The sequence below is a fragment of the Hemiscyllium ocellatum genome, chromosome 16, assembly GCF_020745735.1.
Source record: "Hemiscyllium ocellatum isolate sHemOce1 chromosome 16, sHemOce1.pat.X.cur, whole genome shotgun sequence".
Taxonomy (NCBI): Eukaryota; Metazoa; Chordata; class Chondrichthyes; order Orectolobiformes; family Hemiscylliidae; genus Hemiscyllium; species Hemiscyllium ocellatum.
The window spans coordinates 61,794,400-61,808,425 of record NC_083416.1 but is presented as its reverse complement, the minus strand read 5'-3'; the positions used below and the strand labels follow the sequence as shown (position 1 = coordinate 61,808,425).

The following is a 14,026-nucleotide window of genomic DNA, read 5'->3' as shown; positions in this document are numbered from 1 at the left end:
GTTTCTTTCTTACTCCCTTGCTAATGCATTCAGGTTGTTTTTATATATAATTTACACCTCATTTAGACACAACCTTTGTTTCCTCACTATATCCATTACTATTCTTTCTGGTTGTTGCATCATGGAACTTTTGTTATTTAATCTTCCCAGGTATTTGCTTGGCTCAGTTAATAGCGCTGTTGCTCTGAGTTAGAAACTTAAGTGTACAAGCCCACTTTGTGACTTGAGTATTTTAATGATTTGCCTTTTTGTGCATTACTTGGTATTACTCGATTGCTAGGAGTGACTTATTTCAATTTACACATTCAAAATTTTACCCATTCAGGTTGGTATAAAAGTAAAGTTGCTGAAAGACTCTCAAGGTGAGCATTATTTCTTCGATCAATGATTTCCAACAATCTGTCATTAGTTGCATTTTCAGTCCGTGGAAAGTTGCTGTATGCAAGGTTGGAACATGCAATCTTCTACGTAATTAGATGCACTTCAGGATGCTACAGTGCAATAAGTTTGTGCACACTTTTTCTTTGCGCCAGTGGTAAATGTTTTAATTGTAATTAATCTGTTTTTCAGAAATTGGTTCATCCAAAGAAATCAGATGCATCTTTGAAGTCTCATTTGGAAAGGATGCAGATCAGATTGTTGAACAGCAGTTGAAGGATGGATGGATTGGATCAAACAGAAGCCACCTCGAGTCCCTTCTCTCCTGACAGGCTCACCAGCCACATAGATCAGTTCAACCACCAGCGTGGCAAAGGGGACTCTGGTTATAGTTCCTTCTCTACTTCGTTCAACACTCCAGAGTACTTGTCTCTAGCTCATTGCAGTGAGAGTCCCAGGCAATCAAGAAATGTGTTCTATCAGGGTCCTGATTCAGAGGCATTGCAACATACTGACACAGTAGTCCGTGATGCTGGTGTTATGGGCAATGAAGAGAGACCTGTGTTCCCATCAATGGATAACTCTAATAGAAGTAGTAATGATAGGAGGTTTAATTCGTCAAATCCACCTCCTCCACCAATGCGCCTTGATAGTTTCCTAGTTACAAAACAGCATGATGGTCTTGGCAACAATTACAGCTACGATGGGCCTTGCCCCCCGAATGTGACCGAGAGGTCATCACTAACGGAGAGCAAGACACAGGGGATGACTATCGCAAATTACCACCAATCTGAGGTGACCACAAACCTGCCTCCTGATAGAGTTCCTTCTAATCTTGGACAAACCCAGTCTCCTTGGTGTACTCCAACTTCAAATTTGGCTGGTTTTGTGCCAGAAAAACATAGTCACTCACTTGAAGGTGCTGTCAATTTGCCTTCCAAAAGGACCGATAAGGCATCTCAAAACAACTCAAATGATTCAACTCCTTCCTTTGCCCATCACAGCTTTGGTGTCACACTTGACTGTACAGAATCGCAGCAACAAATGTACAATCTCCCATTGGCGCACAGAATTAAACCACATCCTGTTAGGCAGCAGCACCTCGATCTGTCACCTGTAGTAAATCTTAGTAGTGCTAGTGAAAGTAATCAAATTACAGTGCCGTATTGTTACACCAGCAGTGCACGTACAGAAACATCCACAAGAGAGTCCTCGCCAGCTGAAGGCATTTCAGGGCCTATCCAGGCAAAGGGCTTTGACAACACTGTGGAAGCATATAAATCTGAGGTACATTCTAAGCTTCATGGAACTAGAGATTGCAAAGGTAGAAAGGAATCATTGGATCAGTTGAATACCAGCCATTTAGTTCTTTCATCACCTGACACAGATTTGCAACCCACATGTGGAAAATTTGAAGTTAGAAGGCATAACAACACCAGCAGCAGTCAAATCTTCTACTGTGGACCCAGTGAAAATTCTCACAACCCTAAACTACATCCTACAGTGCCTGAGTCAACAACGCAGAGCAAGTACAAAAACCAAAGGCAAGTGAGAAATAGCATAGACAGTGCAGGATCTCCAGTACTTCCACATTCAGAGACAAGAATTGACCACAACGTTTTAGCAAACCAATCGTCTAGGCCTGCAAGACAGGTATGTACAGAAGGTGTAATCACTGCTGAAAATACTCCAATGTTGCATCGTCTTACCTTTGAAAGTGCAAATATTGCTAAAAATGCAGCAGTGAATGCTAATCAGAAAAGACAATACAGTGAGGAGCCAAAAGAGGCATATAATCAGAGAGACAGAAACCAAGACATGCGCAGGGGTGTCCAGAACAAACAGGATCAGTTTCACAAGTGCAAGAGTTCTTTGCAGCTCTTAGACGAGTCTAACAAACTTAACCAATTGACTGAAGAATGTCCAGACACCTTTGGATCGCCAACGGATTCTTCTAAAATTGCTTATAGAGATCAAGTAAAGCATGCCCAGACTATGGTCCTGAAGGAGACCTCCTTTAAACGTAGAGATCTTCAGTTTAGTTGGCCAAACCGGGCTAAGCAGAAGCCCACTGAGAGGCCAAGCATCACACACTTTCAAACAATTTCGTTGACAGACCCAAGGCATTTCCTCGATGATCCAACAACCACAATGCCACCAACACAAGTATTACATGAGGACCTACCAGCTAAAGCTTTGGCTTCTGAGCATCAGGCTGCTCGTATAGGGAACAGGAAAAAACTGACATCTCAAGAGAAAAAGATCTATCATTCAGTACCTGAAAAAATAAATCAATTGGGTGTGCCAAATAGTTCAAGAAAATGCTCTCCTTCATCAGAGCAGGACAGTAATTTCCCAAACCCACATGAAGAGAGAAGCATTGTATCTTCCAGGCAACAACTGTTTGAAACAACTTCCTTGGCAGCAAATACACCTGTGGCGTTAAAGCAGATTCAGCACAAGGCCTTAGTTGAGTACATGGATCGCAAGAAAAGTCAGAGACCCTGTGGCATAGAACCCATATGTGAACAAACCCAAATGACAAGGTCCATTGCACACTGGAGATTATCAGAGTGGAGTTCCAATGCATGTCCCAACCTCAGCTCTGCCAAAGGGCAGAACTCATCATGGGATGATTCCTTGGCAATGCCAGCTGCCTGCACTAACGTGTCTCTCAACAGCCAGTTAGGCCAGCCATTTGAAAACCACTACTTTCAAAAGCAGGCAGATGACATTATTATGTCTGGACCGTTTGCCTCCACTGATAATTTGCCGGACCAACCAAAGTCCGTTCGTTCTGTTGGGCGCCCAAGATCAAAGTCATCCCCATTATCCTCACAGGTATGTATGTTAGTTGTGAGCTGAGTCATTCTCATTTGATTTGTCCCTGTGAGCTTGTGTGGCACAGTTACTCCAGCTTTTGAGATGAGAAGCTCTGGCTTTGATTCCCACATCAGGACTGGTATCTTGTTCACTTCAGGAAAACCAGCATGTTAGCGAGTTTTGAGAAGATTTGTAGCTCAGGTTTATGTTCTGGATGTAGGTTTGCTTGCTGAGCTGGAAGATTCATTTCCAGACATTTTGTCACCCTACTAGGTAACATCTTCAGTGGGCCTCAGGGCGAAGCACTGTTGAAAGTTCCTGCTTTCTATTTATATATAAAAGCATATTTATGAACATATAAATAGAAAGCAGGAATTATCAACAGTGCTTTGTCCTGAGGCCCACTGAAGATGTTACCTGGTAGGGTGATGAAATGTCTGGAAATGAACCTTCCAGCTCAGTGAACAAACCTATATCCAAAGCCCGCATGTATTGATGCTGAACCACGGCTCAGGTTAATGGCAGGAAAGGTGCCAAATGCACCTGCCAGATCCAGAAAGCAGTGATAGATAAGAAGGATGAGCAATTAACACTGTATTAAAAGCAATAAAAAGAAAAGTGAACCTGCCACATGAACGCCAGATCCAGACCAAATGTTTTCCAAGTACAGGTCGTTCTGCTATAATGGGCATTTTTTAACACAAATTTGCTATAACACGAATAACAAATTGGGGACACTTTCTAAAGCACATTAGAATTGCATTATAATGCAATTCTGGTCCCATTAGTTTAAATGGTGCTGCTGTTGTACAATTTTCTTATAACACAGAATTGCACAAGAACGGAACTATTGCGTTGGAGCAGAACTCACTATAGTTTCCGGTCCTTTACTTGTGATTAAGGATGAGGGTCAGAAGAAGGGGATCATAATTGTGAAAACAGTGAAGAGATATTTGCAACAATGGCTGGAGACTGCAAACCCATTTAATTAGAGATTTTAAGATTTTTGTATTATTCTGTAACCTAAGTGGTCAGGAATCTTTTTGTCCCAGAGCTCTGTTGCCATGTTAACCTCAGGAGAAGATGTGGAAAAATGGTGCTCCTCTTGCAAAATTATTTTTTTATTTTCATTTTTTAACCACAATGAAATCGGAGTTTGAAAACAATTAAAGCTACATGCATTTACCATTTTCTGTGGTAGCCAGTTCCAAATTCATCGAGGAGAAAGTGAGGTCTGCAGATGCTGGAGATCAGAGCTGAAAATGTGTTGCTGGAAAAGCGCAGCAGGTCAGGCAGCATCCAAGGAGCAGGAGATTCGAATCTCCTGCTCCTTGGATGCTGCCTGACCTGCTGCGCTTTTCCAACAACACATTTTCAGTTCCAAATTCAAACCACTCTCCAAATAAAGAAACTTATTTAGAGAGTGGGCGGCACGGTGGCACAGTGGTTAGCACTGCTGCCTCACAGCGCCAGAGACCCGGGTTCAATTCCCGACTCAGGCGACTGACTGTGTGGAGTTTGCACATTCTCCCCGTGTCTGCGTGGGTTTCCTCCGGGTGCTCTGGTTTCCTCCCACAGTCCAAAGATGTGCAAGTCAGGTGAATTGGCCATGCTAAATTGCCCGTAGTATTAGGTAAAGGGGTAAATGTAGGGGTATGGGTGGTTTGCGCTTCGGCGGGTAGGTGTGGATTTGTTGGGCTGAAGGGCCTGTTTCCACACTGTAAGTAATCTAATCTTATTTCTGTATTGCACTAATTATTAAGCTGTACTGATGGCCCAAGTTTAGGATCTTCCCACCAGTGGAAACATTCTCGCTGTATCCACTCTGTTTCATCCATTCAGAATTTAAAAGACCTCGATCAAATCAACTCTAAATTTTTTCTTTACAAAAGAGAAAATAAAATCTGTTCAGTGAGTGCAATCTCTCAGTTCTGGTACCATCCTAGTAAGTCTTTCATCTAGTAAATATTTTACAATATAGGTACTAGAAATGAGTACTGAATTGCCTCGAGGCTAGTGTTGTCCAACTAGTTTTTGCAAGTTTAACATGTAAATTTCAAACACATTGAAATTAAACCAAACAAACCTAAGAGAATAAAAATGTTTTGATTAGATGTGTTTTTCCCTGTTGCAGAAGGATTTGCCTCCTGGTCTAAGCCCAGAACCATTGGTACAAATGCGTAATAGCAACACCAATTCCAGGTGAGTGACAAAATGTCAATGAAAAGACTATGTCCTAAGCTTGAAGCTTCAATATTTAAGAGGCAGAACTGAAGTGGAAGGGTACTTCTCCCTGCTCTGATAATCTCCGCCTGACCTTGTTTTCGCCTGAGAATCATTTCCGGATGGCTTCTGGAGTTGTGTTCATTTTGGAACAGAACCATGTCCCTTATCGTAGCATAAGGAGAATTGACATGGATGAGTTGGGCCGAAGGGCCTCTTTCCATGCTGAATGACTCTGTGACTCAATGAGCAGACAGCCAATGGATTTCTTATGCAAAAAAAAACCTGTATTCCCTACAGTGCAGAAACAGGCCCTTTGGCCTAACTAGTCTACACCAACCCTCCAAAGAGTAACCCACCCAGACCCGTTTCCCTCTGACTAATGCAGCTAGCACTATGGACAATTTAGCATGGCCAATTCACCTAACCTGCACATCTTTGGACTGTGGGAGGAAACCGGAGCACCCAGAGAAACCCCATGCAGAAAACGGGGAGAATGTGCAAACTCCATACAGACAGTTGCCCAAGGCTGGAATCAAACCTGGGACCTTGGTGCTGTGAGGTAGCAGTGCTAACTACTGAGCCACCATGCCGCCCATGAATGTTCTTCATCGTAACATAGCAACACTCTGAAAGTACTCATTTGGGGACTCCTCTTTCAGTCCTGTCCTCTGAATTCTAAGACTGGATAGGTGGTTCAGGTACCGACCATGGCAATGCAAATAGCAGGAACTATGACAAAAGTCTTTTTCTCATTTGTATGTCTCATTGTTGGCCATGATTTCTCCTGCTGGAACAAATCTGGAGAAAGCAGTGGGCAGCCATTCGCGCAGTGATGATCATCCACATATTATTTTCCACCTCTGCCTGTTCAAAATCCCCCAAGCATTGTTGTAGAGAGAGCCAGGAATTGAAGCACCTATCCATAGCTAGGTCAGCACAGTGGTTATGTCAGCCTGGTATGACTTTACATCATCATCTCATATACTGAGGAAAATTAGTAGGTCAAATACACTTCAAGTGTAGAGGGGACGTCTTTACGTTACCTCTTATTGGAAAAACATACATTCAATACTTTTATGTTGTTTGATTGTGATGGATAGTTTGAATATATTCATTTTTATAAGCTGGGAACAAAATCAATACTAAATCATTTTGAAATAACTATAAACCACGTAAGGCAACGACTGCAGAAATTATAACTGTGTGAATCAGCAGTTTATTTTATGTAGGGATATTGTCCCCAAATATCTATAGCCATTTCACTGTCAAGTGCTCCAACTTGAGCCATCACAAAGGGAGATATTGAGGTGGCAGATGTAGTTGCTTCCTGAAGGGAGTCTTCTGTGAACCAGATTTCTAGAAGGAAGATGATAGGAGATTTTGTTTTAGGGAGTAGGGATTTACCTTAAATTAGGGGTGAATTTGTCTTCACTATTATCTGAAAAACATTTGGGAATTTATCAGTGAAACTTGGGGAGGGAAGAAGATTGATCTGTAAATACAGATTATAATGAAATTGCACAGTGCATTGGTGAAACTGCACTCTGAATTCCACGTCTAGTTCTAGTGGATTAGAAACAAGGAAAACATTCAAGAATTGACCCATAGTGTCAAAGTTTTGAGTGAAGTTAAAAGACTGGAATGATCTTGTTGAGATTATAAGAATAATTCAGACAATAGAAAAGCTCAGTTCTTAATATTCCTGGAAATCAAGCTGTGATGCTATGTTCGAACCAGTGAAAGGTAAATTGAAGACTCATTGTCAGATGCAAAACCAGAAATTGCTGGAGAAACTCAGCAGGTTTAGCAACATCTGTGGAGAGAAATCACTTCTTTCTGTCCATAAAAGTTTTTCCAGCAATTATGTTTTTGTTTCAGATTTCGGGCATCTGTAGTTCTTTGTTTTATTCCATTATCAGATGACTCTTTGTGCATGAAATGATCAGTGCATTCAATGAGTTCCCTGGAGTGGCCTGGAATTATTTGAGAAACTATTGGCTGCTGTAGGAGGGGTAAAAGTATGGTATTTCTGATTGGAAAGTCTTAAGATGGTCCAATAGTCTTCCTTCTCTGCAGTAATGGAAATTAAGGGAGGGTTATGGAGAGAAACTTTGAGGAGTGGGAGTCATTGAGTTAGCCATGTGGTCATGATAGGATGAATGGTCTTTTTCTCTGCTGTGACCATTCCTTAATTCTGTTGTTAGAATTAGAGAACCCTAGAGAAATTCAGTCATTCACCAGCAGAGGACGCTGTAAACCCTGTCTTCACCCATCTAAGAAAATTGTATATGGTCATTATTATTGGATTACCATCCTCTGTGCATTATTGAATTGATTTTACTGCAATTATTTTCGGATATCACAATTCTATTCTTAGCCAGTTGTTATTACAGCTCCTTTAGGAAATGTTAAAGGATAAACCATTAATTGCTTTATCTGGAATTTAAATAAAACCAGACGAAATAGGAGCAGGAATAGACCCACTCAAGCCTGCTCTGCCAGTCAGTACGATCATAGCTGGTCTGATGTGGCCTCAACTCCACTCTTTCTGCATGACCCCATAACCCTTGATACCCATATCAATCAAAAATCTGTCCAACTCAGCCTTGAATTATTCAACCTCCAGTACTTCCTGAGGGTAAGGACTCCAAACACTAAGGATCTTCAAGAGAAGAAATTACTCCCCTTCTCCATCATAAATGGCAAATGCCATATTTTGAGACAGTGATTGGATATTCTAGATTTTTCCCCATGTTGGTATTTCACATGTCAATGATGTGGGCATAAAGGTGAAAAAATGTTCTAATCTTGGTTCTGCTTGAAACTTGTCAATTGTGTGACATAATGTGCTCCAATTTTGTATTCACAACCTAAATCTTCCAAATTTGTAATGTTCCTTCTTAGATCTGCTTCTGGTAAAATCATTTCTGTAACTGATCGGACGACTTATTCAAAATGTCATGAAAATAAGCGTAAAAACATGGCACCCAGCAAAGGCATACTTGCAAGACAAAGAGGAATGTCGTTGGATGAATTCCAGATGTCAAGAGTTGAAAGTCCCCCATTACTGAACAGAAGTTCTGACCAACTCCACCAATCCGTGATTGACAATGAACTAGAATCCCAAACTGGAAATATGGGACCTCCAGAAAGATCCAGTGGAACTCCAAGTAACTGGAATAAGGCGGCGCTGACATTGAAACAAGAACCCCCAGCACTAATGAGATTGCCTTCCCCCAAACAAGATGGGATTAAATTGAAGCAGGAGGGTATTAAGTTAGGATCTAACCAGGTTTCAGCTGTCACTGTCTTTGAGACAGATTCTAAAGTGACCAAGGCTCATGCAGGTTCTTCTGCAGAATCTCCATCTTCTACATCCCCATCTCCACATTCCAGGCTGCAATCTCCACGAAGGAATTCAAGAGATCGGGCGCATTCCCTTTCATCCCTGTCTTCCTCGAGAGATAATGTGTTTCTTGAGGATTCTTCTGTAATATCAGAAAACAGTAAGACAGATCCTTGTTCAGCATCTGAAAACTTTTCTGTTCAATTCAGTATCACTCAACAGCATCGGACAAAAAGGTTTGAATCTTCACCCATGGAAATGGCAACAAATAAAGAAACTAAATTGATTACACAATCGGCCAGGTAAGGTGGCAAAAGCTGTTCATTATTCACAGCAAATCCTTGCTATTCTTTATCTAGATTTTCTGTATAGTATTGCAATTTTTTAAAAAAAACCATATAACAAGTGTCTGTGTGGAGTTTGCACATTCTCCCCAGGTCTGTGTAGGTTTTCTCCGGGTGCTCCGGTTTCCTCCCACAATCTAAATATGGGCAAGTTCGGTGCGTTGACCATGCTAAATTGCCCATAGTGTTCAGGGATGTGTGAGTTAGGAGTAAATGTAGAGTAAAGGGGTTTGTGTGGGATACTCTTCGGAGGGTCGATGTGGACTTGAAGGGCCTGTTTCCACTCTGTAGGCACTCTATGAAATTATCTGACAGCCAATTGCTAAAGAAACTCAGCAGGTCTAGCAGCATCTGTGGAGAGAAAGCAAACCCTTCTTCACTGGACTCAAAATGTTAACTCTGCTTTCTGTGCACAGATGCTGCCAAACCTACTGAGTTTCAACAGCAATTTCTGTTCTAGTTTGACATTTCCAAGATCCATGCTTCTTGCTTTTATTTTAGATGTAAAAAGTTAAGCATCTTAATTCAATTTGGCTTCGGATATAGCACAGCTTCAGCTGTAAATATAAAATGTCGTATTAGGGACAAGGTGACCCTGTTGAATAGATTTAATGTTTCCTTTACTGCTTGTTTTACACCTATGAGAATGTCTGTTGACAAATACAGCATATGCTGAAAATGTGTTGCTGGAAAAGCGCAGCAGGTCAGGCAGCATCCAAGGAGCAGGAAAATCGACGTTTCGGGCATGAGCCCTTCTTCAGGAATCTTCTTCCTGAAGAAGGACTCATGCCCGAAATGTCAATTCTCCTGCTCCTTGGATGCTGCCTGACCTGCTGCGCTTTTCCAGCAACACATTTTCAGCTCTGATCTCCAGCATCTGCAGTTCTCATTTTCTCCTAGAAAATACAGCGTTTGGGTGAGTTTGGCATCAAAATTGTTACTCCTCAAAGTACCAATTTCTGCAAGTGAATATTGATGCTGTTCAAAGGATTAATTAGATTTGGAGGTGAGGAGTAGTACGATGCAGTTGTGTGAAGACAGAACCCTCACTGTTAGTGCATGTGGCCTCAAGAATTCTTAATTTAGCAGTGCCAGTGAGTTAAGCAATATCTTCCTTTATAAAGCGAGGGATCAATTTCAACCCGAATGATGGTGAAAGCTACTTCTCAATCAGAAGTACAATTTATGAGGAAAGTCTGTTTTATTTCAGCTGTTTTGAGAAACTAATTTTAAACAATATTGAATTCTGCACAAGCCCAAAAATATATCAAATGTTCATATAATACATTTTTTTTTTATTTTCTGTGAACCAATCTTCTTGGTAGAATTTTATTAGCTCAAGGTTCTGTCAGCAGTGCCCATCAACATCTATGCTTTAAGGCTTACCAAGAGAAATCTAAATGACATTATAGGGGAATACCTTTCCCAGCACTTCTTTCCTTTTGTTTTTTTATCCTTCACAGAAGTGTAATTGTAGCTGCGGGCGTGAAATGCAAAGCAGACATTTGTGATGGGTGTGGTAGATGGATAGAAGAGAGTTCCTAATTCAGGATGTTAATGCCTCTATTATGAATCTGAGATGCTTTCCAAATGTCATTTTAATTGTGGCTATTTGACATGATTCCAGAGTTTTTTTTCTTTCTAAGAATTCACTGTCAACAAGGGAATCTGTTCATCTAAATTTCAGAGAAAATGGTGAGGAAAATCATAACAGGTACATGTCAACGGGATCAGGACTTTCATCAAACTGTTCAGACCTCATTGTTGAAAGACCTATGTCAACCTCCGTGGCACAAGTTGCAAAGTCTGCTGAGGACAAAAGTGAGACCAATCAGCCATTTCCAGTGAAGGACCATCAAGACAATAGAGAAGAGCCATCTCCACAGCTTTCAAAAGATCCGGGGACAAGGGTGAAGACAAAGACTCCTGAAGACCTCAGAATCGAGGAGCTTATAAAGGAAATTATAAATGAAAATCATTCGCTAGCAGATGTGCTCGATCCCAACCCTACAAGGAAAACTATAATGGATCTTGTGACAGAGTTGTTTCAAAAGGACACTTTGGTGCTTGAGGCTTGTCAGAGGAGACAGCAAATGTACAGTCCGGGAATGGAGAAGGAAACCAAGAATAAGTAAGTAAATTAATTACACTTTTCGATATGTAACTTGTGAATAAATTATGTGAAATGATTACTGAAAAGGTAAGTGATCTAAATGAGATCTTTAAGTTCTCAATGATGATTTTGGAACACAATCCATCATGCTTCATGTAGGTACAAAGAGATTTTAACTCTAGCAGTATTGCACTGAGCTGTCCAAGATTGAAGCTGAGATGCTCTTCTTTCAATTGTTAATATTTCCTTCCATAGGAGAGTAGGAACATGGAATTTAAAAGTGGGTGTAGGACTTTGAGCCATTTATTTTAAATATGATCATCCAACTCAGTACCCTGTGACTGTTTTCTCCACGTACCCTTTGATCCCTTTACTTCTAAGACCTATATCTACATCTTTCTCGAAAGCCTTCATTGTTTCTGTTGGTTAATATTCAGGTATCATCAATACATCAATTAAAATGTGGAGCTGGAAAGGCACAGCTGGTCAGGCAAGTTGAAATTTCAGGTTGGGACCCCCATCAGTCAACATTTTATCAACTCTGACTTCCGGCATCTGCAGTTCTTACCATCTCCAAGTCGCTGAAAACGATACTGCGAAGCCTCTTCAAATCAGCTTTGAAGACGTTTTCCTAATCCCTCCGTAAAGATCTCAGTGGGTCTCTCTCCCACTGCAACTCCCAGGTTACCTCCTCCGCCCAGTCCTGATATAGGGTCCTGACCTGGAAAGTCAACTTTCCTGCTCCTCTGATGCAACCTTACCTACTGTGCCTTTCTAGCTCCGCATTTTATCGACTCTGACTTCCAGCATCTGTAGTCCTAACTGTCTCCAAATCACCAATACATCAGTACATGGGCAAGACCAACATGGAAGGAGGGTTGGACAGTGTTTAGTGGATGGTGGGGTATGAACTGTTGCATTACAAAATGGGTTCCAAGCAAGAATGGCTGTGCAGTGCTATTCGCAGTGTCTACTGATATCTAGTAACAACAGTTTAGTTTTTTGTATGATATGGAAATGGAAATACTGAGCAGGGGTTTATATTTTTAAAATAATTTTGATACAAACATGTGACTTAGGGGCAGCAGGAGGCCACTCACTCCTTAAGCCTGCCTTATGAATAAAAACATGATTGATCTGATTCCCCTCTACCCCCTACCAGGAATTTCACCCCCTTACTTATCAAGATTCTATGCATCATAAATATTGAAAGACACTGCTTTCATGGCCTTTTGAGGAAGAGAGGTTCAAAGTCTCATGAATGTCTGAGAGAAAAGAATTATCATCATCTCTGTTTTAGCTGGGTAACCCCTATTTTTAAGCAGTGTTTCCTGATTCTAGATTTTCCCAAAAGAAATTCCTGATGAAGGGCTTTTGCCTGAAATGTCAATTCTCCTGCTGTTTGGATGCTGCCAGACCTGCTGTACTTTTCCAGTGCCATACTCTCGACTCTAATCTCTGGCATCTGCAGTCCGCATTGTCACCTTTTTCTACATGTGCCTTGTCAAGGCATCTCAGGATTTTAAATGTTTCAATCAAGTCACTTCTTACTCTTCTAAATTCCAACAAATAGAAGGAGAGCCAGTCTAACCTTTCCTTCAAGACAGCATGCCCATGATTAATCTAAACCTTGCCTACATACAACCCATCCCTTTGTAGACTACTAATGTCCTCTTCACAAATTAGTTTCCGACCTATCTTTGTGTCATCATCAAATTGAGCAACCAAACCTCCGGTCTCTTCATTCAAATCATTTACATAAACAGTAAAAAGTTCTGGTCTTAACACTGACCCCACTGTCACACCACTCATTTATGTTACATAGACCAGAAACTAGATTGAATGTATTTGAGCAAAATTCTGAGACCAGTATTCTATGGCACCAACTAAAGAACAGACGATACTAAATCTGGTTTTGACCAACAGGATGGGATTAATTGCTGACATAATGATGAAAGTGCCTTTGAATAACTGCAATGAAAGAATTTTACACGCTGACTAATACTTGGAATGAGAGAATTGCCTCTGAGGAAAGGGTAGACAAGCTAGACCTGTATTCCCTGGAGTTTAACAGAGCCAGACGTGACTTGATTGGAATGTATAAGATCCTGAGGGGAATTGAACAGGTAGATGTGGAAAGGATGTTTTCTTTATTGTGGTAGAATCTAAGACTAGGGATCATAGCTTAAAAATAAGGGGTCACCTATTGAAAATAGAAAATGTGGAAACAATCTTTTCTCTCAGAGGTTTGTGTGTCTTTGGATCTTTTAATATTTTTTAGGCAGAGGTAGACAGATTCTTGATTGCCAAGGGGATTTAAGGTTATCGGAATTTGCAGGAATGTAGATTTGAGGTTAAAATCAGATCAGGTCAGTCGTGATCATACTGAATAGCAGAATAGATTCAAAAGATTGAGTGTCACACTCTGTTCCTTGTATGTATGTTTCTACATATGGCTCCTCTTCATTCATAAATTGGTTAAATGTGATTTTTCTTTCACAAATCAATGTTGACTGTGTCTGAGTACTTTGAATTTTGATTGAAGATTTGTAGCTCGGGTATCCGTTGTTGTGGTTCTGCTCGCCGAGCTGGAAGTTTTTGCTGCAAACGTTTCGTTCCCTGGCTGGGAACATCATCAGTGCTGTTGGAGCCTCGTGTGAAGCGCTGCTTTGATGTTTCTTCCGGTATTTATATTGGTTTATTCTTGCTGCTTCCGGGTGTCAGTTTCAGCTGCAGTGATTTGTATGTGGGGTCCAGGTCGATGTGTCTGTTGATGGATGTTCTTGCCGCTTCCGG

At 41.0% G+C, this 14,026-nt stretch overlaps 1 protein-coding gene across 1 annotated transcript in view; it reads left to right on the top strand.

Moving 5' to 3' along the window:
* LOC132823236 (protein Shroom1-like) overlaps nt 1-14,026 on the top strand; it is an 81,060-nt gene that overhangs the window by 39,476 nt on the left and 27,558 nt on the right. Inside the window, exons 2-5 of the mRNA XM_060836876.1 lie at nt 571-3,219; nt 5,336-5,403; nt 8,332-9,075; nt 10,805-11,248. Coding sequence (XP_060692859.1) covers nt 658-3,219; nt 5,336-5,403; nt 8,332-9,075; nt 10,805-11,248 — 3,818 coding nt within the window. The 5' untranslated portion in view covers nt 571-657. The remainder of the gene's footprint in view (nt 1-570; nt 3,220-5,335; nt 5,404-8,331; nt 9,076-10,804; nt 11,249-14,026) is intronic.